The 21,885-nt window shown below is 42.8% G+C and overlaps 1 protein-coding gene across 2 annotated transcripts in view; it reads right to left on the bottom strand.

Moving 5' to 3' along the window:
• Positions 1–19,245, bottom strand: part of PTPN3 (protein tyrosine phosphatase non-receptor type 3) — a 149,434-nt gene extending 130,189 nt beyond the window's left edge. Inside the window, exon 1 of one of the 2 annotated variants that reach the window (XM_058694618.1) lies at positions 19,057–19,245. In XM_058694618.1, the coding sequence (XP_058550601.1) occupies positions 19,057–19,105 (49 nt within the window). In that variant the 5' untranslated portion in view covers positions 19,106–19,245. The remainder of the gene's footprint in view (positions 1–19,056) is intronic. The other variant, XM_058694617.1, reaches the window with a different exon arrangement.
• Between the last annotated feature and the right edge of the window lie 2,640 nt (positions 19,246–21,885).

Below are 21,885 nucleotides of genomic sequence, written 5' to 3'. Positions count from 1 at the left end.
GGCACTGAGATATACAGGCAAATTAGGCATGGCTGATCTTATGTTTGTAGAGATCACAGATTAATAGAAGAGATAGGCTGTTCCAAGATGGCGAGGTAAAATCTATCTGGGAAATGAGGACAAGATACTGACGGAGTGGAGACTAATCCAGCTTGGCGGCTCAGAGAAGACTTCAAGGATAAGATGATACTTGAGTTTTGATTGGCAAGGAGGAATTGGCTAGATAGAAAAGGGGGAGAATGTTCTGGGAAGAAGGTGAATAAGTGCATGAACTTAAAATCTATGATGAGTGTGTAAGGGTGTGTGGGGTGAAGAGGGCAAGAGAAGTGGTGTGAAATGAGGTAGAAACTCAAGCTTGGCCAGGTGTGAAGAGGATTGTGTGCTACAGTGAGGAGTCTGGACTAGGCCCTGAGGACACCAGGAAGCACTGAAGATTTTAAGCAGGGGAGTGAAATGTTCAGATTTTGCATACTTAAAAGGTCTTTCTGGCATTAATGGCTTGGGAAGGAGCAAGGACACTTGTTAGGTCATTGCAGTAATATGGTGGGGGGTTGGGGGGGCAATTTAGATGACCTGAAGTGTTGCTAGAAACCTAGAGAAGTGAGGGAATAGGAGAGTTAGGAACTTTGAGTGGATAGACCAGGTGCCTTGTGTCTGGTCCCTGGTCCCTGGAGGGAGGACTGTTGAGACAGCTCCCAAGTTTCTGCTTAAACACAGGTTGGATGATGATATCACTCATGGAGATTGGTGGGGTGAGGGGGTCTAGGGAAGACTGCCTTGTTAAATTCACTTGGAAGGGGGAGAGGAGGATAGAAGATGAGTTCCCTTAGGGTCATGTGGATGTGGGTGGGTCTGGGGAGCCTCTAAGTGCATGTCTCATAGGCAGCTGAACACCCACACTCAGAAGAAATAAGTATTGGAGTGTCACAAGTGTGTGATGGTGGTTGAAACCATGGGTTTGGTTTGTTATATTGCCTGCCCAGAACTGGTGCTTGCAGAGGCACTGAAGAGTCATCTGCACGTGGTAGAAATGACTTTTAAAGCCCTAGAAGAATCTCTACGTGGTATTTGAGAGGTTTTACTAGGATATTCACGTGGGGACCATCCTTTTTCACCTTTGTGCTGCCAGAACTCTCCAGAGGGCCCACATGCTTAGTAATGTTGGACAAATGGATGAGTGAAGTCCCCTGGTCCGTTGGAAGTTGTAGATGGAGAACCAACATCACCAGACCCATACCCCTGATTCTGTAGGTTCAAGTTGGGAATTAATGACATTCAGAATTCTCACAATTCCAGACCTTCCAGAGATTCTCAGTTGATTTCTACAAGCACCTTGAGGAATTTTCTCATAAAACAGATCCTTAGGCCCCATGTAAAGATATTTTGATTTAGTAGGTCTGAGCTGGAGCCTGGGAATCTGCTTTCAAAACAAGCTCCTGAAGGGTCTCTGATGCTGATGCAATGTGGGCCACATTTGGGGAAAAGCCACTTGTGCTGGATATTCCCCGTATCTCCATCCAGACCTGCTCTTTGTTTTTACTTACTCTAGTCTGTGCCTGATAAGGCTGCCTTCTGTAGCCCGCACCAGCCAGGCTCCTTTGGTCTCTGGCTTCCACTGGGTTCAGTCAATGGAAAGGAAGCAAGAGCAGGAGATGGGTGGGAGAAACGAGGGTGGGCACTGATTTACCAGGCCCCCTGCCCAGCCGTGGTTTGGCAGTGGCTACATCCACAGTTCCTGATGGGTAGCCCTCTCTGCTGGCTAAAGCTTTCCCCAAGTCCTGTATCAGCTCCTTTCCTTTACCTCTGCAGGCCTGGGGTAGTAACGGCCTCCCATCACAGCTAGTCCCTGGGTGCTTTGCTATCTTCATTTCCCCTAACTCTATCCAGATGTCTAAATAATTTGTTTATTACATGCTCTCCAATTACCGCCTTGAGTGTGCCCTCTGCTTCCTGCCAAGACAGGAAAACAAAAACATTGACTGGAAAGGGTCAGGAATTCTGGGCCCAGTTCAGTTCAGTTTAATCCAATTCAGCAAACATTTACTGAGCGAGGTCCTCTGAGCCAGGCTCTGTGCCAGAAGCTGGGGATACAGAAAGTGACTTAGACACTGTACCAACCTGCAGAGGGTTCACAGCCTAACGGGAAGCAGAGCCCCAGAATACAGGGTGAAGGTGTGGTAGCTCAGGGTAACATTGGAAGTGCAGGGGAGACATCTATGCTAGGACGGGCAGGCAACAAAGGCTTCCCAGAAAAAGGGGACATGTAGAATTCAGGTGGGCAGGAAAAGAATGAGAGGACACTTCAGGCAGAGACAGAATCATGACATGAATGGCTGCCTGGAGGGAGCTTTGTGCCCACTCTGCTGGGAGGTGTGCAAGAGGGTTGCCTCAGAGGCTTGAGACGTGGGATGCTCCCCTGGGACAGGTGCTAGTTAGGGTACCCCTGCCTCCAGGTGTTCTCTGTGGACTGGGGACCTCCTATTCTTTCCCAACTGCCATGATTTGGGCTCCTCTCTCTTTTTTTTTTAAACAATTTAACGTTTTTTTAATTTTTATTTTTGAGACAGGGAGAGACAGAGCATGAACAGGGGAGGGTCAGAGAGAGGGAGACACAGAATCTGAAACAGGCTCCAGGCTCTGAGCTGTCAGCACAGAGCCTGACGCGGGGCTCGAACTCACAGACCACAAGATCATGACCTGAGTCGAAGTCAGACGCTCAACCGACTGAGCCACCCAGGCGCCCCATGGACTCCTCTCCTTCTTAAGCAGCTCCACCTCACAGCCTACCCTCAGAGGGTTGTCTAGGAGAAAAGAGGGAGATTGCACGGAGTAAGGGGTGGGGGGGGGGGGTCCATGAGGTTAAGTCAAAAGAAAAACTCTGGCTGTTATATACAACAGACCTCCATTTGGGACTCCTGATTCCACAAACTATCTCCATTGACTTTAAAGGAAGGTGAGTCTGGCAAACTCTTATTCAGCCTTCAAAAGCCAACCGAGATTTTACTTTCTGCAGGAAGATGTCCTGGAACTCCCTAACCAATGCTTCTTCTTTGTCTTCATCCTAGTCTTTAGTAATTTGCATGATCACCAGCCTGTCTAGCCCACTTGACTACTAGATCCTCAGGCCTGTGGCTTTGACCTATTTGTCTCTTTCTCTCCAGGACCCAGCACTGGGCCTAGAGCATAATAGAGCACGAGAAAATATTTGCTGAACAGAAGTAACAGGAATTCTTGCTGCATTAGCAGAAGTAGTAATGATAATGGTGATATTATCAGCCCTATTTGAGGAATGAAGAACCTGTGGCCCAGGGTAGTGAAGGGGCTTGCTCATCATGTTGGCACGGCCCATAAATGACAGGACAGAACTAGGACTTGAACCCGAATAAGCCTGTTGATTCCATGGGCTAGAGTATACATGGCCGGGCTCTTCACCTGCACAGGCACAGCGTGTGGTGGCTGACCAATGCTACTCAACCAGCAGATTGAAAATAAGAGCCATGTTGATGGAGTGATTGCTCCTGGCCAGGAATTGTCAGAATACCTCATTTCCGTCAACTCACTTAACCCTGACAACTCACTTAACCCGGCTTCTGGAGGTATGTGTGTGATCGTTGCCTGATTAGAAAGATTAGGATCCAGAGAGGCGGTTAAGCAATGCATCCAGCTCATACGGGGAAGAGGCAGAGCTTGCATTCAAACTCAGACTTATTCCAGAGCCTGTGCTCTGAACCACTGCACTTTCCCCAGGGAAAGCAACACCAACTGCAGATTTAGGAAGAAAGGGAAAGCACTCGTATAGACTGTATTTGTAAGAGGTTTATAAACAGAATTATGCCTCTACATTACAGAAAAAAAAAAAAAAAAAAAGGAAAAAGAAAAAGAATACTGTTTCTAGAAGCATCCTAAATTATACAAATTGAGAGTTTTAGAAAATTTAGAGCATTGCAGAGTAAATTGCGTGGGCCTGGTGGAATGTGCTTGTTCTGCTACTGAGCAGCTGTGTTATCCTGGGCACATCTCTTCCCCTCTCTGGGTTTCATCTATCTCCTCATCTGCCTTAAGCCTTCCCGAAAAGGCTTTCCTTTCAAATTGCCAAGTACTGGGCAGTTTGCATCAAGTGCAGTCTTTTTGCGCCCTCTCCTGTCCGATTGCAATACTGCTGGTGGTGTGGTTTGAAAGGAGAGGCAGCCCCAATCTACACAAGGGGTGAGCAGCCAAGGGCACTAAAAGTCCATAACAGGAAGCAGGGGCCAGTCCTGTTCCATCCCTTCAAAGACTTAGAAGTCCTGCCCACGCAATTTCAATTGTTTCCCGAAGCCTCCGTACCCACACACGGTGCCACCTGTATTATTTATTACCTGCCTCACGTTGTGTGGTGGTTGTTTGTTGACATGTTGATCTTTTTTTTTTTAATTTTAAAATGTTTTATTTATTTTTGAGAGAGAAGCAGAGCGTAAGCAGGGGAGGGGCAGAAAGAGAAGGAGACACAGAGTCTGAAGCAGGCTCCAGGCTCTGAGCTGTCAGCACAGAGCCAGACGCAGCGCTCATGAACAGTGAGATTGTGACCTGAGCCGAAGTTGGATGCCCAACCTACTGAGCCACCCAGGTGCCTGACATGTTGGTATTTTTAAGCACAATGTCTGGTGTTACTCGCTTTTATATTCTCTTCCTGCCCCTTTGGGAGAGCATGTGGCACAAAGGCCCTCAGCTCAGTCATACTGAAGGGAAGACAAATGGAGAGAAGAATGAATGAACTGACAAGAGGCAGCCCTCTGCAGAAAGGTTGAGCATGAGTGGGGGAAGTTCTGAGTTTGGAACCAGTGAACCCCAGGACTTTGCCATGCCTTCCTCTCTGCCTGGAACACAATCACTTCCCTTGTGCAGCTTCTTCTGGATCATACCTCTTTCCTTCCAGTAATGATTTCCTTTGGGAACTCTCCTCTGATTCTCACTGATCTGCGTGAGATCTGCTTTCTATTTGTTCCCACGGTATCCCAAGCTTTTCCTACCAAAACACCTACCAAACCATTTCCAACTCTAATTTGCTTGTTTTCCCCACTGGACTTGTGCTCCCATGAAAGCAGGGACTGTGTCTATCTTGTTCATCCTTACATTACTAGTATTTAAAAACGTCCCTGTCTGTGCTCATCCTTGGAGCTTAAATATTGTTTTTTGAGTAAATATTACATGAAAATAACATGAATGGGCTGAAGAAATCTAAGAAAGAAATGGAAATCCTAGAAGGGACTCAGCGAGTATCTAATCTCATCCTTCTATTGTACAGATGGGGAAATGGAGGCTCGGAGAGGTCCTACAGGCTGTCAGAGGCAGAGCTGGAGTTAGAGGGTTATGATTTGGATTGTCTGGGCTTTCTTTGCTGTCTGGTTTATCTAAGGAATAAAGGAGGCTAAGTTCTTAGGACCGGCAGTGTTAACATCACCTGGGATTTGTTGGGCTCTCAGGCCCTGCCCAAGATGCACTGAATCAGAATCTTCACTGTAACAAGATCTCAGGTGTTTTGTAGACACGTGAAGTCTGAGAAGTGCCTATTTCAGTGAGCAAGGGGACAGCTAGCCTGGCTTAGTCATCCCAGTTTGTGCAGGAAAGCCAGCTTGTGAAATGGAAAAGAAAACCCAACCAGGGGCGCTTGGGTGGCTCATTCTGTTAAGCGTTGGAATCTTGGTTTCTGCTCAGGTCATGATCTCGTGTTTTGTGGGTCCGAGCCCCCCATCAGGCTCCATGCTGTCAGCGTGGAGCCTGCTTGAGCTTCTCTCTCTCCCCTCTCTCTGCCCCTCCCCAGCACATGGGCATGTGCTCTCTCTCTCTCTTAAAATAAATTTTAAAATTAAAAAAAGAAAGACAACCTAGCCAAAATATTGTGGCATTCAGTGTATGCAGTAGATGAACGACCGGAGTGCACGTACCCTCACCTTCCAAAGTTCCAGACAGTTTGGAAGTCCAGGACTGGCCTGTTGGAGGACAATGGTTCAAGGTCAGGTGAGGTGACTAAAGGGAAACTCCCAGAAGTGCAGCTGACTAACAAGCCTCTGCTGCAGATTTACAGCCTTTGTAGTTCTCGAATTAAAAAAAAAATTTTCCAAATGCATATTCATTTACACAAAGAATTCTAACCATGCTGCTTGAAGTGGTGGTGAAAGTCCTCATACCCTGCCAGTGACACTGTCAATTGGTGCAGCCTGTTTGGTAAACACTACAACCATATGTAGCAACAACTATAATATAGTTTATCCCTTTGGACCAAGTAATGCCATTCACAGGAAGTAATCCTGGGAGATAGTTCAACAGAAGTGAAAAGCTATATGCATGAAGATTTTACTACAGCTGAAAGTGGAAAGTATGAAATGAAAAGGGGATAGTTGAGCAAATTATGATATGGTATCTTCCCCAAAACAATTTAAAATTCATTATAGTATAATTAATGTCCCACCTCATCGGCTTGGGGTACACTGCTAATTAAGAGCATGGTCTCTGGGTTTTCGGTTCTGACTCTAGCCCTTCCTGTATGACCTTGGGCAAGTTTACGTAACTGCTCTATGCCTCAGTTTCCTCAACTGTAAAACGGGGATAATAACAATACTTTCTTCATAGGATTGTTGTGAGGAGTAAATGATTAATTAAGTTAACTAAAATGCCTGGAATAGTCTTCTCTGTAGATTTATATTATTATTAGTTTTAACAAATTAAATGGCCTGGTGCTCCCACCCCACCCACCTGACATAAGAATGCTTTTCTTCCCTTCTCAGGGCCTGCTCTCCTTTGATAAGTCCGAGACTCCCAGGGATGTTTCCTCCATCCTCCTTGGAGTCAGTCTGGTTTTCCAGCCTCAAGGAGAGAAAACAAGAGAATTTGCTCAAATGGCTTGTACATTCCATTCTTTATGGCTCTTGTTGATGTCTGATGCTGCCATTGAGACAAGTGATCCAGGGGCCCTCTTGAATTCTCCCTGTCCTAGAATTATGCTCAGCCATGGTAACTCAATCCTATATAGGCCTGGGACCCCAGCTCTTTATACACGTACACACACACACACACACACACACACACACAGCCACTGCCACAACTCATTCTCCATGGTGCCTGAGTCATTGTTGCTGAGGGTGAATGAGATCCCTTCCTTTGTCTCCCAAGCCCTTGGTCTATTCACATTTATCTCCCTAGAATATCATTCCACTCAGTGGGTAACTTCAGTTGTTCCAATGGTAATAACAGCTACCATTAATTGAAAGCCAAGTGTTCTGCTATTGTGTCTTCACAAACATCAATCCTCAGAATGAACCTATGAGGCAGGTACTGTTATTCTTACTTCCCAGCTGGAGTCTATGAGGTTCAAGTATGTTAAGGGGTTTGCTGGAGATCCACAGCTTGCAAGTAAAACAATCTTAAATTTTAACCCAGTTTTGTCTAACTTCAAAACCCACACTCAGAACCGCTACCCTACACGGCCTCTCTAGGAAGGGATATAAACAAGAAGTTCATAATAAATGGTAAATAAAGAAGTACAATCGTAATGAATAGAATTGTGTAAAAATGTCTGCATGTCAAGAGTATTTGCTGTGCAAGACAGGGTTGTGTATGTTTTTTCTCCTCTTAAATAATTTCCTCTAGTGACAGTTATACGGTTTTTACAGTTAAAAGAAGCTGTCCTCCACCTGCAAAGATGACTGCCTTTAGCCTCATAGTTCTTAGCCTTGGTTGCACATGAGAATCCCCTCGAGGGTCTATTTGAAAAGATACACAGTGTCTGGAGTCCATTGCAGATGAAGCATGTCAGACTCTCTGGGGGCTGAGTCCAAGCAGCAGTATTCTAAGAGCTGATTTTAGTGTGCAAGCAGGATTCGGGAACAACTTTATGGAGAAGCTTCACCTCCCACTGTTCTTCTTCTGGAGAATCTAGCTTCCTTGTATTCCTGTAACTCCATGCTACTTGATGCAAGCTTTTCTTTCTTTGCCCAGGAAGGGGCTAGTAATATGACTTATTTCCCAATCTTCTGTTCAGAGAGGCACTGAGAAGACTTTTTGGCTGATAGAAATATTCTACATCTTGATTGTGGTTATATGACTGTATACATTTGCCAAAACTCACTGAAAAAAGGTGAATTTTATTTTATGTAAACTATAGTTTATTAAGCCATTAAAATTTTTTTAATGCATATTTATTTTTGAGAGAGAGAGAGAGAGAGAGAGACATAGTGTGAGTGGGGGGGGGGGGGCGCAGAAAGAGAGAGAGACACAGAATCCGAAGCAGGCTCCAGGCTCCTAGCTGTCAGCACAGAGCCTGATGTGGGGCTCGAACCCATGAACCATGAGATCATGACCTGAGCCGAAGTCAGATGGTAAACCAATTGAGCCACCCAGGTGCCCCTTTATTAAGCCATTTTTAAAAAAAGTATGAATTTTGGAAAGAAAGAAATAAAACATTCACAGATTGTATGTTTAAATATAAGGAAATCTAATATAATCTATAAGGATTAAATAAGTAAATTGGCAAGGGAGCTGAATACAAGGACAATTACAAAACACATTGGTACTTCTATTTACTAGCAACACAACTAGGAAATAAAAAGTTTTAAAAATAATTTATAATAACAAAACACAAATGAATGAATCTAATGAAAGATTTTGAATACCAGTACACTGCCAACCGTAAAACATTCCTGAGAGAAATTAAATAAGAATGAAATAAATTGAGGGCTAAACCATGTTCATGAATTGGAAGACACAATATGGACAAGATATTAATTTCCCTTAAATGGACCTACAGACTTAATGCAAACTCAATAAAATGTCAGGAAATTTTTTTAAAGTGGCTATTAGCAAGTTTGTTGTAGAATTTATATGGAAGGACCTAGAACAGCCAAGGCAATATTGAAGAATAACAAAGCTGAGGACTCCACTACCAGCTGTAAGATTGTTATAAAGCTACGGAAATTAAGACAGTGTGATACATAGATAAACAAATAGGCCAATGAAATAAAACAGAGTCCAGTAACACTCCCATCCATACATGGTCACTTGACTTATGACAAATGTTTTACAGGAAGCCAATGGAGAAAGCATCAACTTTTCAGTAAAGAGAAAAAGAAGAAACTGGATTCTTCACACCATACACAAACATTAATGATGGACCACTGATATAAATATGAAAGATAATAAAACTTCTAAAAGGAAACATTGCAAAATATCTTCATGGTCTTGGGGTATGCAAAGATTATTAAAATAGGATACAGAAAGTATAAACCATAAGAGAAAAGCTTGATAAATTGGATGTTATTATTATGAATGACTTCTATTCATCAAAAGCACAATTAACAGAGAAGGCAAACCACAGACTAGTAGAGAATATTAGCAATACGTATATATCTGACAAAAGACTCATACCCAGCATATATAAAGAGCTTTTACAAATCAATAAGAAAAAGCCATACAATCTAATTTTAAAAATAGACTGCAATGATTGTTGCCCAAAAGAGGATATCTGAATATCAATTGCTTATGAATAGATGCTCAATATCAGTATTCATTTGGCTAATGCAAATTAAAACTTCATGATCCTCTGAAGGGGTATATAGGAACTCTGTAACTATAAGTGCTCAGGAAAAAGTCTATTAATCAAAAAAAATTATTAACAAGGAAAAACAATAACAGCAAACTCATAGAAAAAAAGATCAGACCTGTTACCAGAGGTAGAAGGTGGGGGGAGGGAGAACTGGAAGAAGGGGTCAAAAGATACAAATTTCGGTAATAAAATAAATAAATACTAGGGATGTAATAGACAACATGAGGACTGTAGCAGATACTGCTGTAGGATGTATAGGAAAGATGTTAAGAGACGAGATCCTAAGTGTTCTTGTCACAAGGAGAAACATTTTCTGTCCTTTTTTCTTTCCTTCCTTTTTTTCAAAAACTGAATCTGTCAATTATTTCTCACTAAAACTGGGAAAGAGCCCCCCTCATGATGGTCTATCCTCCCCCCGTCACTTGATGTAATTAAAAGTATTAATCAACCTAGCATTAACAAGGATATAGAGCAACTGGAATTCTCGTTGTTATAAGCATTTTGGAAAGCTGACGGTATTTACTAACGTTGAATGTAAGTAGATCTTATATCCAAACATGCCACTTTGTGAATACCAAAGACCAGCACATTCCTATGTTCATCAAAGGACATGTATGTGAAGATTCTTCGCAAACTGAAAACAACTCAAATATCCAGTAACTGTAGAATAAAAAATAACTTGTGATGTATTTATGCAATGGAAAACTATCAATGAAAAAGAACAAACTACTGCCACACACAATAAGGGGGATGAATTTCATAGACATAAAGTCGAATTAAAGAAGCCGGATGCAAGTGAGGACGTGGACGTGATCTCTGATTCCATTTGTATGAGGTTCAAAAGAAGGCAAAACAAATCTACGGTGATGAAGGGCAGAATGGTGATTGTCTCTGGCAACAGGGAGCCTTCTGGAAGGCTGGATGTTTATTTTCACTATATATACATATGTATGTATATATATTTATATATATATGTATTTATAGTATATATTATATATATTATATAAATATGTATATATAAAAATACATATATATAATATATATAAATAAAAATAATATATATTATATAAATAAATATAAATAAATTTATATATAAATTTATATATATATAAATACATATATATATAAATATATGTGTATGTGTATAACAGACTCTTCTTCCCTTCCTTCTTTATCTTCTCCCTTCATCCTTGTGTGTCTCTAGAATCTGACAGTTTATTAATTATACATATTTTAGTGTCTGTTTGATTAATTCTACTTCCTTGTGTATTAATACTCTTTCTTGACATTGTTGCTCTTCTCCCAGTGTTGGCTTTCCTCAAATGTTCTTGGCTGCCTACTCTTCTTTGACGTTAGAAGTCCCTGGTAGGCTAATGGTTCAAGTTGCTTCCCATCACCGTGGGGGGGGATGGATTATGCGCTCATGGTTGTCCTCCAGTGCAGAGGTTCTTGGACCCACCCCTTGAGTTTTCTATGAATTTGGGGCTTCAGAATCTGCACTCAGTGCTTCTACCTGGGAGAGATGCTGCTGTCTGTCACTCATTACAGTGAAGGAGGAGGAAGTGCTGACAGGTCTAACTGCTTCTCAAAGTGGTTCTCAAATCTCCCTCTCTTAACCAGCAGTATTAGCATCACCTGGGAACTTACTGGAATTGCAAATTGTCAGGTCTCACCCCAGACAAACTCGGGGGACGAGGTGCAGCAATCTATACTTGGACCCATGCTCCTGGTGACAGTGATGCCCTGTTGAGTTTGAGGACTGCTGTCTTGCAGAGAACCCCAGTTCATTTCCTGGACGATCCCTCTCTTCCTTCACCTTCACTGTTTCCACTGCAGGACGCTTGCAAGCATTTCAAGCTAAGATTTCTTCCTTCCTCTTTCTCAGTCCAATCCCAACTGCTTTCTCTCATTCAGAAATTCCTGATAGTTTCTGGTGGGTTATAGCCCCCATTCTTGATTTCCTGTGTTCTAATAGATTTTTATTTTTAATCATGGTAAAATTTATATGACATAAGTTAATATCTTAACTATTTTTTTTTAGTTTTTTAAATGTTTGTGTATTTTTTAGAGAGAGCGTGAGTGGGGGAGGGGCAGAGAGAGAGGGAGACACAGAATCCAAAGCAGGCACCAGGCTCCGAGCTGTCAACACAGAGCCCGATGCGGGGTTCGAATCCACAAACCTTGAGGTCGTGACCTGAGCCAAAGTTGGGTGCTCAACCGGCTTGAGTTACCCAGGGTCTCCACTATCTTAACTATTTTTTTTTTTTTATTTTTAAAAATGTTTATTTTTGAGAGAGAGAGAGAAAGAGACAAATTGCGAATGGGGGAGGGGCAGAGAGAGAGAGGGAGACACAGAATCTGATGCAGGCTCCAGGCTCTGAGCTGTCATCACAGAGCCCGACCCACCGCTTGAACTCACCGACTGTAGATCATTACCTGAGCCTAAGTCAGACGCTTAACCGACTGAGCCACCCAGGTGCCCCTATCTTAACTATTTTTAAGTGTAGAGTTGAGTAGTGTTGAGTGCATTCACATTGTTGGGCAACCCTAACCACCATCCATCCCTAGAACTTTTTGTCTTGCAAAACTGAAACTTAACACCCTTTAAACAACAACTCCCCTTCTAATGAATTCTTTAAACATTTTTTCCCCCTGTCATTGAATAGAATTTTGGGTGGAATTTGAGTCAGTAGATGCATGTCCCTTGAATGCCATCTTGTGTGTGTGTGTGTGTGTGTGTGTGTGTGTGTGTGTGTGGTTAAATATACATTACATAAAACTTACTATTTTAACCATTTTTAGGTGTATAGTTGAGTGGCATGAAACAGATTATGTTGTACAACCATCACCACCATCCATCTCTAGAACTTTTTCTTCTTCCTAAACTGAAAGCTCGTACCCATTGAACACTAACTCCTGGGGTGCCTGGGTGGCTCAGTTGGTTAAGCTTTGGACTCTTGATCTCAGCTCAGTTCTTGATCTCACAGTTTGTGAGTTTGAGCCCCATGTTAAGCTCTGTGCTGACAGTGTGGAGCCTGTTTGGGATTCTCTCTCTCTCTCTCTCTCTCTCTCTCTCTCTCTCTCTCTCTCTCTCCCTCTCTCTCTGCCCCTTCCCCACTCACATTGCACATGCACTCGCTCTCTTAAAATAAATGAATAAACTTAAAAAAAAAGACACTAAAAAAAAAAACTTAAAAAAAAAAACTCCCATTCCTTCCTCTCTACCAGCCCCTGGCAACCACCCTTATACTTTCTGTCTCTCTGAATTTTACTACCCTAACCACCTCATAGAAGTGTAATTATACAGTATTTGTCCCTTTTGTAATCATTTTTTAAATGTTTATTTATTTTTGAAAGAGAGAGAGAGAGACAAAACGTGAGTGTGGGAGGGGCAGAGAGAGAGGGAGACACAGAATCTGAAGCAGGCTCCAGGCTCTAAGCTGTCAGCACAGAGCCTGATTCAGGGCTCAAACCCATGAACTGTGAGATCCTGACCTGAGTCAAAGTCAGTTGCTTAACAGACTGAGAAACCCAGGTGCCCCTGTATTTGTCTTTTTGGTGATTGGTTTATTTCACTTAGCATAATGTCTTCAAATTTTATGTTGGAATTTCCTTTCAAATTTTATGTTGGAATAGATTGAATAATACTCTGTTGTATGTATATACCACATTTTGTTTTTCCATTCATCCGTCAAGGATGCCTTCCACTTTTTGTCTATTGTAAATAATCCTGCTGTGAACATGGGTGCACAAATATCTCTTCATGTCCCTGCTTTTACTTCTTTCGGGTGTATAGCCAGATGTGGAATAGCTGGATCATGTAGTAATTCTATTTTTGATTTTCTGAGCGACCACCAGACTGTTTTCCACAGCAGCTGTACCAGTTTACATTACAACTATGCACAAGGGTTCAAATTCCTCCACATCCTTGCCAACACTTGTTATTTTCTTAGTTGTGTTTTGTTTTGTTTTTGATAATAGCCATCCTAACAGATATGAAGTGGTATCCCATCAAAGTTCTGATTTTCATTTCCCTAATGATTAGTGATGTCGAGCCTTTTTTTCATGTGCTTATTAGTCATTTGTATATCTTCCTGGGAGAAATGTCTATTCTAGGACTTTACCTGAATCTGGTTGTTTGCGTTTTTGTTGTTCTTTATATATTCTGGATATCAGTGCCTTAGCAGATGTAATTTACAAATATGTCCTCTCATTCTATCAGCTACCTTATCGCTCTGTTGATAGTGTCCTTTGATGCATAAAAGTTTTTCATTTTGATGAAGTCCAGTTTGCCTGTTTATTCTTTTGTTGCTTGTGACTTTGGTGTCTTATCCAAGCAAATCAGTGCCAATTCCAATGGCGTTGAGGCATTGTGTTTTCCTCTCTGAATGCCATCTGGATCCAACCTCTAATCGCAATTTCCAGTTGTCTGCTAGTTGAACATAAATATCTTTTTCCTACCTCTACTCTGCCTCTGCCATTAGTATAGATATTTTTTAAAAATATTTATTTATTTTGAGAGAGAGAGAGAGAGAGCACAAATAGAGGAGGGGCAGAGAGAGAGGGAGAGAGAGAATCCCAAGCAGCTTCCGCATTGTCAGCACAGAGCCCAATGTGGGGCTCAACCCCATGACCCATGAGATCACTAACTGAGCTGAAATCAAGAACCAGATGCTTAACCACCTGAGCCATCCAGGCTCCCTTAGCCATCCAGCTATCCAGCAATTTCTCTATCAGTTCAAAGTGTAGATACAGCTGCTCTCTGATGAAAGGCTAAGGCAGGCTGGAGTAAGGTCAGAAATCGGAATGACCTTGATCTTAACCCTGGTCACACTGAAAGGGGCCTGAGAATAGTAGAATGGGCAGAGCTTTGGGAATAAAGGGAACCTTGCTCAAAATCTTGGGTTACAGCCTGCCTCTGCCCCACACCTAGTGGGGTGACCCTGAGCAAGTTCCACCAATTTGAGTGTCAGTTTTTATCTTTTATCTTTAAAATGGGGATAGTATTACCTACCCTGAGGTATACTTGTGAGAATGACAGATAATATAAATGTCTCACTCTTAGAAGCTGGGAACTCTGATGACTGATTACTTGGTTGTCACCCGGTTCACCCCCCTCTACTTGGCCTCTAGCCTGTGAGCATCTCCGGAGGCCAACCTAACACATCTTCCTCTCCAGATCCCAACACCTGATCCCAAGCCTGGTCATTTTAAGGACCTCAGTAGGCATTTGGTCAGTGAGTGATTTAGAAGGTGAAAAAACATTCCCTTGCAACCTGCCTGAAAGTCACATCATGGTCATGGCAAGCAGGTGTGAAGTCTGAGTCTGAGGCCTCACGTTGAATGCATTGCACCCTGCACCCTGCTGACTTCCTGCATTTTTCCTCTTTGAATACATTACTTTCCACATTCTGGATGCTGCATGATGCCCACCTCTTCCTCTCTCTTCTTTCCTGCTGCTGTTTTGTTTTGTTTTTTTTCCAAGTGAAAATGATCCAGCACCAAAGATAGAATTTTGGAAGAGGTTTTGGTGGACGTGAAAGCCAGTCCCAGATGTTCTGATTTCAGCACTGCAAGTCTGGGGTCTGGGAAACTCTCGATCCTAGGGCTTCCTGAGAACAGTTGGTCACTCTAAACAGACAAGGGGAAGCTGACTGGCAGATACACCGACTACAAGATTGAGATCTTTTGAATTCCCTCTAAAGTTTGGTTAGATAGGTTCTGTAGGGTTCTCACAGGTGACATTGAACTTAGTACTTAGATGAGCATGGTGTAGATAAGATTTTCATTCTGTTTTCATTCAAAGTTTTATTCTCTGTACAAAGCAATCCCACTGGCCACTTAAATTATAGCATGTAATATTTCTTAACACAGTCAAGTGGCTGAAATTGAGACTGGGCCAAAAAATGTATTAATTTTGGATCCTACCTCCTTTTCTAAACCTATTTTCAGACTACAATTTGCTCTCATCAAAACCAACCATTCTTTGGTGAGGTATTTGCTCAAAGACAGGTCTTTATGAGTAATCTTTAGAGAAAGAGGAAGCAGGTTAATTTTACGCTAAAATCTGTTGGATGCCAAAGGCGGTAGGATATGCAAAAATAGGAGCTTAAGGTGTTTAAAAAAAGACCCACAACTTTTCTTCCCGGTTACTATTTCTGAGTTCAAATTTAGTGGAAGATCATTGCAATCACTTAGCTGGAACATGATCAGGCAGGGAGTTTACATCCTGGTACATTCATTATGATCTCTCACTGGGCCAGTGGCCTCCACATGCTGTTTCCTGGGGTCCAGACCCTCCCTTTTGGTATTAGCCACCCACTCAAGATGTCCAGCTTATTTGTTTTTAATTTTTTAAATTATTATTTTTTTTTTTTTTTGAGAGAGAGAGGGGGAGAAAGAGAGAGCAAGAGAGCTTGGGAGGGGCAGAAAGAGAGGGAGGGAGAGAATCCCAAGCAGGCTTCATGCTCTCAGCGCACACCCTGGTGTGGGGTTCACAGCTACCAACCGTGAGATCATGACCTTAGCCGACACTTAATTGACAGAGCCACCCAGGTGCCCCCAAAATGTCCATTTCACTGGCTATTCCACTTCTCCCAGGGTGAATTCCAAAGGCATCCCAGGCTTGCCAGAGACTATTCTCAATGGGTCCTATCAGCTTGCTTCCTGCCTCCCTCCCGGCTTCTTCAGAGCCTTCCCCTTATTCACATAATATAAACTTAAATTGAACAATTTTAAACTGAACAATTCATTAGCACTAGTACATTTACAATGTTGTGCAACCATCCCTACTGTCTAGTTTTGGAACATTTTCATCACCTTAAGCAGGTTGCTCCCCATTGTCCTCCCCCCCCTCCCCCCCCCAGTCCCTAGCCACCATCGTTCTGCTTTCTGCCTCCATGGATGGGTCTACTTTGAATATTTCGTATAAATGGAATCATACCATATGTGACCTTTGTGTCTAGCTTATTTTCTGTAATACAGAATTTTTTAAGTGTTTATTTATTTTGAGACAGAGAGAGAGAGAGAACATACGTGTGTGAGGGGGGAGGGGCAGAGATCGAGAGGGAGAGAGAGAATCCCAAGCAGGCTCTGCTTGATCCCTTGAACAGTGACATCATGACCTGAGCTGAAATCAAGAGCTTAACTGACCGAGCCACCTAGGTGCCCCTGTAAGAGGTTCATCTGTGTGGTGGCAGCATTAGAAATCCATGCCTTTTTAGTGGCTGAGTAATATTCCATTGAATGAATATACCACATTCTGTTTATTCATTCATCTGTTGATGGACATTTGGACTGTTTCCATCTTTTGGCTCTTGTAAATAGTGCACCCATATACGTGTATTTGTCTGAGGGCCCGTTTTCAATTCTTCTGGGCATATCCCTGAAAGTGGAATTGCTGGGCCATATAATAATAATTCTGCATTTAATGTTTTGAGAAACTGCCAGACTGTTTTCCTTCTCTCTCTCTCTCTCTCTCTCTCTCTCTCTCCCCCCCCCCCCCCCCCCCGTGTTTCAATGCTACAATGTATTCAAGAGAATTTCTGTCATAGTATCATTAGAAGACGCCATTAATTGTAACAGGCTGTATACGTATCTGAGGGTAGGGATGATGTCTTATTCTTCTGTGACTCGCGGGTGGGCTGGTATAGGGCTTCCCAGAGAAGGTGCTCAATAAAATGTTTGTCGAATTGGATTGACTCCAGAGGGATGAGACACAGTTTTATCCTTGAGGAAAATGTGGTGTAGGTGGGGAAGCTTTGAATACAAGTAATGAGCTAAGTGGAGGTGGAAGGTGGGTGAGGCACAGAGGAGCTTACCAGCTCATTTGGACAAAGGGAGAGAAACACCAGCATCATAGAACTAGTAATCTGTATGCCTGGCTTCTGTGGCTGCTTTGCCTTTATCTAACTCATTACGCTTCTCTGGGAAGTTAAATTCCCCTATCAAATGAAAAGATTGCATATTTTAGTGATATTCAATTTTTTGGTTTCCTTTAAAGCAGCGGAAACTTTGTTTTTCCTATGAACTCACAGGGGAAAGCCCCGTGGGGCCGGGGTATGCAGCTTGGGGTATGTGTTTGAGGACAGAGAGCTGAGGCGGAGGCCAGAATGCAGGGCACCCTTTATCCCTGCAGCCCCGAGGATCTTGGCAGAACCCCAAGATTCCAAGATTCCAGCACATTCTGAGCCTCCCTCAGTGGCTGTGAGAGACCTCTGTTCTGCAAAGATTAAGAAAGCATGAGTGCACGGAGTACATATTATTTTGTAAAAAATATTTTTTTCAAGCCATAAAGGAGAGCTTAAAGGTTGAGGTAACCACAGAAGCAAGAAAAGAACAAAAGTTCTTTATGAAAAATTATAGCGAGTAGTATACTTGGTTAAAAGGGGAGTGCCCCATCTCCTTCTCACCTCCTCATCCTTAAAAAGAAAAGATATTGTGGGTTGACTTCATGACAGAATTGTCAAATGTTTTTGCTTTCCTAACCAAACGGATTCCTGCACCATGAGAGCATTTCCTCTGAAAAACGTCCCGTTCTGAACCCATGCCGAACATGTCAATGGGCAGGCTTAGTCTTGTCCTTACTCTCTGGGTTTCCTTTTCTGTCTCTCTCTCTTTCCCGGGGAAATGTTTTGAAAGTGTAACATTTACACTGTACCCTCATGTTGTCTTTTCTCTCTAGTTCTTTGCTTTTGACTTAGCCTGCAAAATTGGGGGTTAGCCGAGTCCCCCAGCCATTTCCTGACACGCCTGTTGCGTTGACAGGCCGTAACCTGTCCCTCAGCAATGGTCACTGCTGACGCTTGCCTTGCTTTGGTCTTACCGAGTTCTTTCTTTCTGTGAAGCTCATTTGTAGGCCACGCTTCTGCAAATATACTGCCTGAACCTCAAAATCTCTTCTCTTTGTTCAGTCTGAGGCACAGAAGTTATTCAGGCACTGAGGCTGAAGATGGTTTACACAGATGTCTGAATTTGCCGGAAAACATGTTGTTCTTAAGGTGAACGTTAAGTGAACATTCCTACTTGCTGTCATAGAAACATAGTTTAAGCAGTGTGACCACAAACATTATTCACATTCTACTATTAACCCTCTCGTTCATATATGTGTGTGTGTTTGTATGTTTGTGTGTGTGTGTGTGTGTGTGTGTGTGTGTATATATATATATATTTGGTAGGGAAGGGACACACATATATATGTATATATATGTGTGTGTGTGTGTGTGTGTGTGTGTGTGTGTATTTGGTGGGGAAGGGAGGCTCTTCTTGAAATTCTAGAACTTTTCAAACTGTGTTTCTAAACAATGAGCACCCCTTTGGTGGCATAGTGCTATTATAAAAATAGCAAGGATATTCAGCTTTATTATCCCTCCGATTTTTCCTGCTTAACCTTTGCTTTCATCTCAAAACGGGCATGAATATACACACTGCAATATTTTCACCATCCCTTTAAGTGCTTTGTTAATTTTAAGGGAACTTACGGTTTTCCGGAGTCTGTCCGCCTGACAATAATCCCTCTTGCTCCACCATGATGCCGCCCGACTGATGGAGAATTGAATGCTATAATCCTTTAAAGAGCACTTCAAAAGTGATTTTGGAAAAGCTGAAGTCTGTCTTGTAAACCCCAGAACTCGTCTCCGAAATCTCGCCTCGATCGGCTTCCAAAGTATAATGCAGCATGATTATTTTCCTCTGGGGAAAACCTGTGAAACAGGTCTTCGAGCTCCTTTGGATGTGTCAGAGTTTTAATTGATTCTTTACCATGTCGGTCCACCCCATAATAGCAGTGCTACGCACAGGACGTGTTTTACGGGAATAGTCACCCCGAGCTTAATTTGTTGTTGCACGGCAGGCAGACTATTTCACAATGAAAATAAATCTGTTTTGTGCCCTGAGAATTTCTTTCTGGTGAACTGTATTCTCTTATATAGAGAGCAGAATCCTTTATAGCATCCAGTTAGCTCTGCCGCGGCCACAGGGAAGACATAGTCACTGTTCCTTATCAGTTCTAGAAAAGCATTTTGGTTCAGAAGATGGTTACCCCAGAACTCTGATCCTTGCGTTCATTTACTTTCTTCTTGCTTCTGGAATCACAAGACAGAGGCGATCCACAGGCCCTTATTAATCTGTGTAAAGCAACCTCCTATACATTATCTCATTTTGTTCTCATAGTCACATTATAAGGAAGGCAGGGCAGGCATCATTATGCCCATTTTACGGAAATGAGTCCCAAAGGAACTTGCGACCTACTCAGGGAGCCACAGATAATAAGCACCGGGCAAGAACTAGAAAGCAGATACTCTTTTTAGTAATTACTCTTTTCCCTGGAGGACACCCAGCACTGTTCTACCAGGAACTGGCTGCAGCAGAATTTCTTTCCCCAATACAATTTGTTTATTCAATCAGTCAACAAACATTCACAGTGAGTATGAATTTGGGAGCTCAAAATTCAAGTCTGCTGAACAAAGGTAGCTTTCTTCTTTTATGACTGCAATTAAATTTTCTCCTGGGTCCTCATTCCTTCCGGTGGTAGAAACGGTTCAATTCTAGGCTTTCTCAGCTGGCTCAGGGAACTCCTGTCCCTTTCTTTCCATGATTGTATATAAGTTCAAGCCACTGAAAGTTGTGTGTGTGTGTGTGTGTGTGTGTGTGTGTGTGTGTGTGAGAGAGAGAGAGAGAGAGAGAGAGAGAGAGAGAGAGGGAGAGAGAGGACACGTATGGCCTTCATGGGTCTTTCCATCCTGACTGCTATTGAAACGTGCAGCCCATCTGGTTTTCAGACATTTGGAAAGTGCTGGCATTCGTTGTCATGTGGTGTTTATGTCTGTTTGTTTAAACTTGATCTTGAGGCATCTGTAAAACCGTTGGCTGTCTCTCTTCCAGCTAGCTTCTGTGTCCTCCTTGTAAGCGCGGGAGGTGTTTTGTGGCTCTCCTGAGCTACTCGGAGGCTCTGGGGGGACGCCATAGGGCTATCTCAAGCCCGCTTGGCCTAGCCTTGTCATATGTCATTTTTATTCTGAAGCTGCTCCCTCCTATCCTGTGCATGGGAGTGGGGAGAGGAGACTGTCTCCCCACATCCTCAGGTACCACCTAGCATGAGGCACAGGTCCCTTTGCTTCTAGGATGCACCGAACCAACCTGGGCTGTATGTGATATCCCTAAGCACAAGCATACCCCTCATCCCTGGTCTTAGCGTGTGGGGAAGGAGGGCAGTGCACTGTGCTGGCTGACCGGGAGCATGTGTAAGGTGCCACCTGTATGTTTCTCAAAGACCTAAGCAAACACTCTACAATTCTACAATTTCCTTACTATCCAAGCTGTTTGGTGCTCACAACTTTGGGCAACTCATCTGCACTAAGATCCAAGTGGAAAACCAAAGGAAACATAATGATAAAACAATTATAATTTTGTATCTGTGATCTCATTGGCCTTCTCCACCTCAGTGAAAGCTAGTAGGGTTATCTCCATGTGGCCCCTATAAAACCAGGGTGACTCCATAGCCTCTTCTAGGCACCGTTGCATGCTAAGAAATACCCATCTGGCATCCTGAAATAATCTGAATTTTTACCTCTGCTTCTCAAAGAAGCCCTGAAAGAGAGTAAGTTCATTACATAAAGCAATTTCACTCCTTCTTCCGTCTTCTCCTTTATCATTTTCTCTCCCCCTTCCTTCCTATTTATCCTATTATCTATCTATCGATCTATCTATCCATCTATCATCCATCAATCTATTCATCCGTCCACCCATTTATCTATCTATTAATCATCTAGATAGATAGGATCTATCTATTAATCATCTATATCTATCTAGCAGGAGCCATAGTGGGAAGACCACGGGATTTGCAGTTAGATCAGGTGAGTTCAGGTGACTCCACCACTTATGAGTGTGTGGCCTTGGTCAGAACCTCCCTAATTCCAACTTCTTCATTGGTATAGTGGGGATAATAATAGTATATGCCTCATGGAGCTGCTATGAGGCTTAAGTGAGATAATGCTAGTAAAGCACTTTGCACAGTGTCTGGTACATAGTAGGGTCTTAATAAATGGCAGCTATAGTGGGTATGATGATGGTCATAATTACTGTTGTTATATAGGTAACAAGGCAAAGTCATCACACTTGTGAGTCAGGTGCGCTGAAGGCTTGGGGAGATGTTGTCAGCTGCTCAGCCATAGTACACACTCTAAGCCACATCGAAAGCTGCTTTCTATCCTGGAACATGCGTTGAATCAGTGAGATGGATTTGAGTTTGCGGGATCAGGAAATGTGACCGGGAAACGGAGAATGTTGTAGATAACACACTCACATCTCGC

The sequence above is a fragment of the Neofelis nebulosa genome, chromosome 12, assembly GCF_028018385.1.
Source record: "Neofelis nebulosa isolate mNeoNeb1 chromosome 12, mNeoNeb1.pri, whole genome shotgun sequence".
Taxonomy (NCBI): domain Eukaryota; kingdom Metazoa; phylum Chordata; class Mammalia; order Carnivora; family Felidae; genus Neofelis; species Neofelis nebulosa.
The sequence above is the reverse complement of the archived record's forward strand: the minus strand, read 5'-3'. Positions and strand labels throughout refer to the sequence as shown.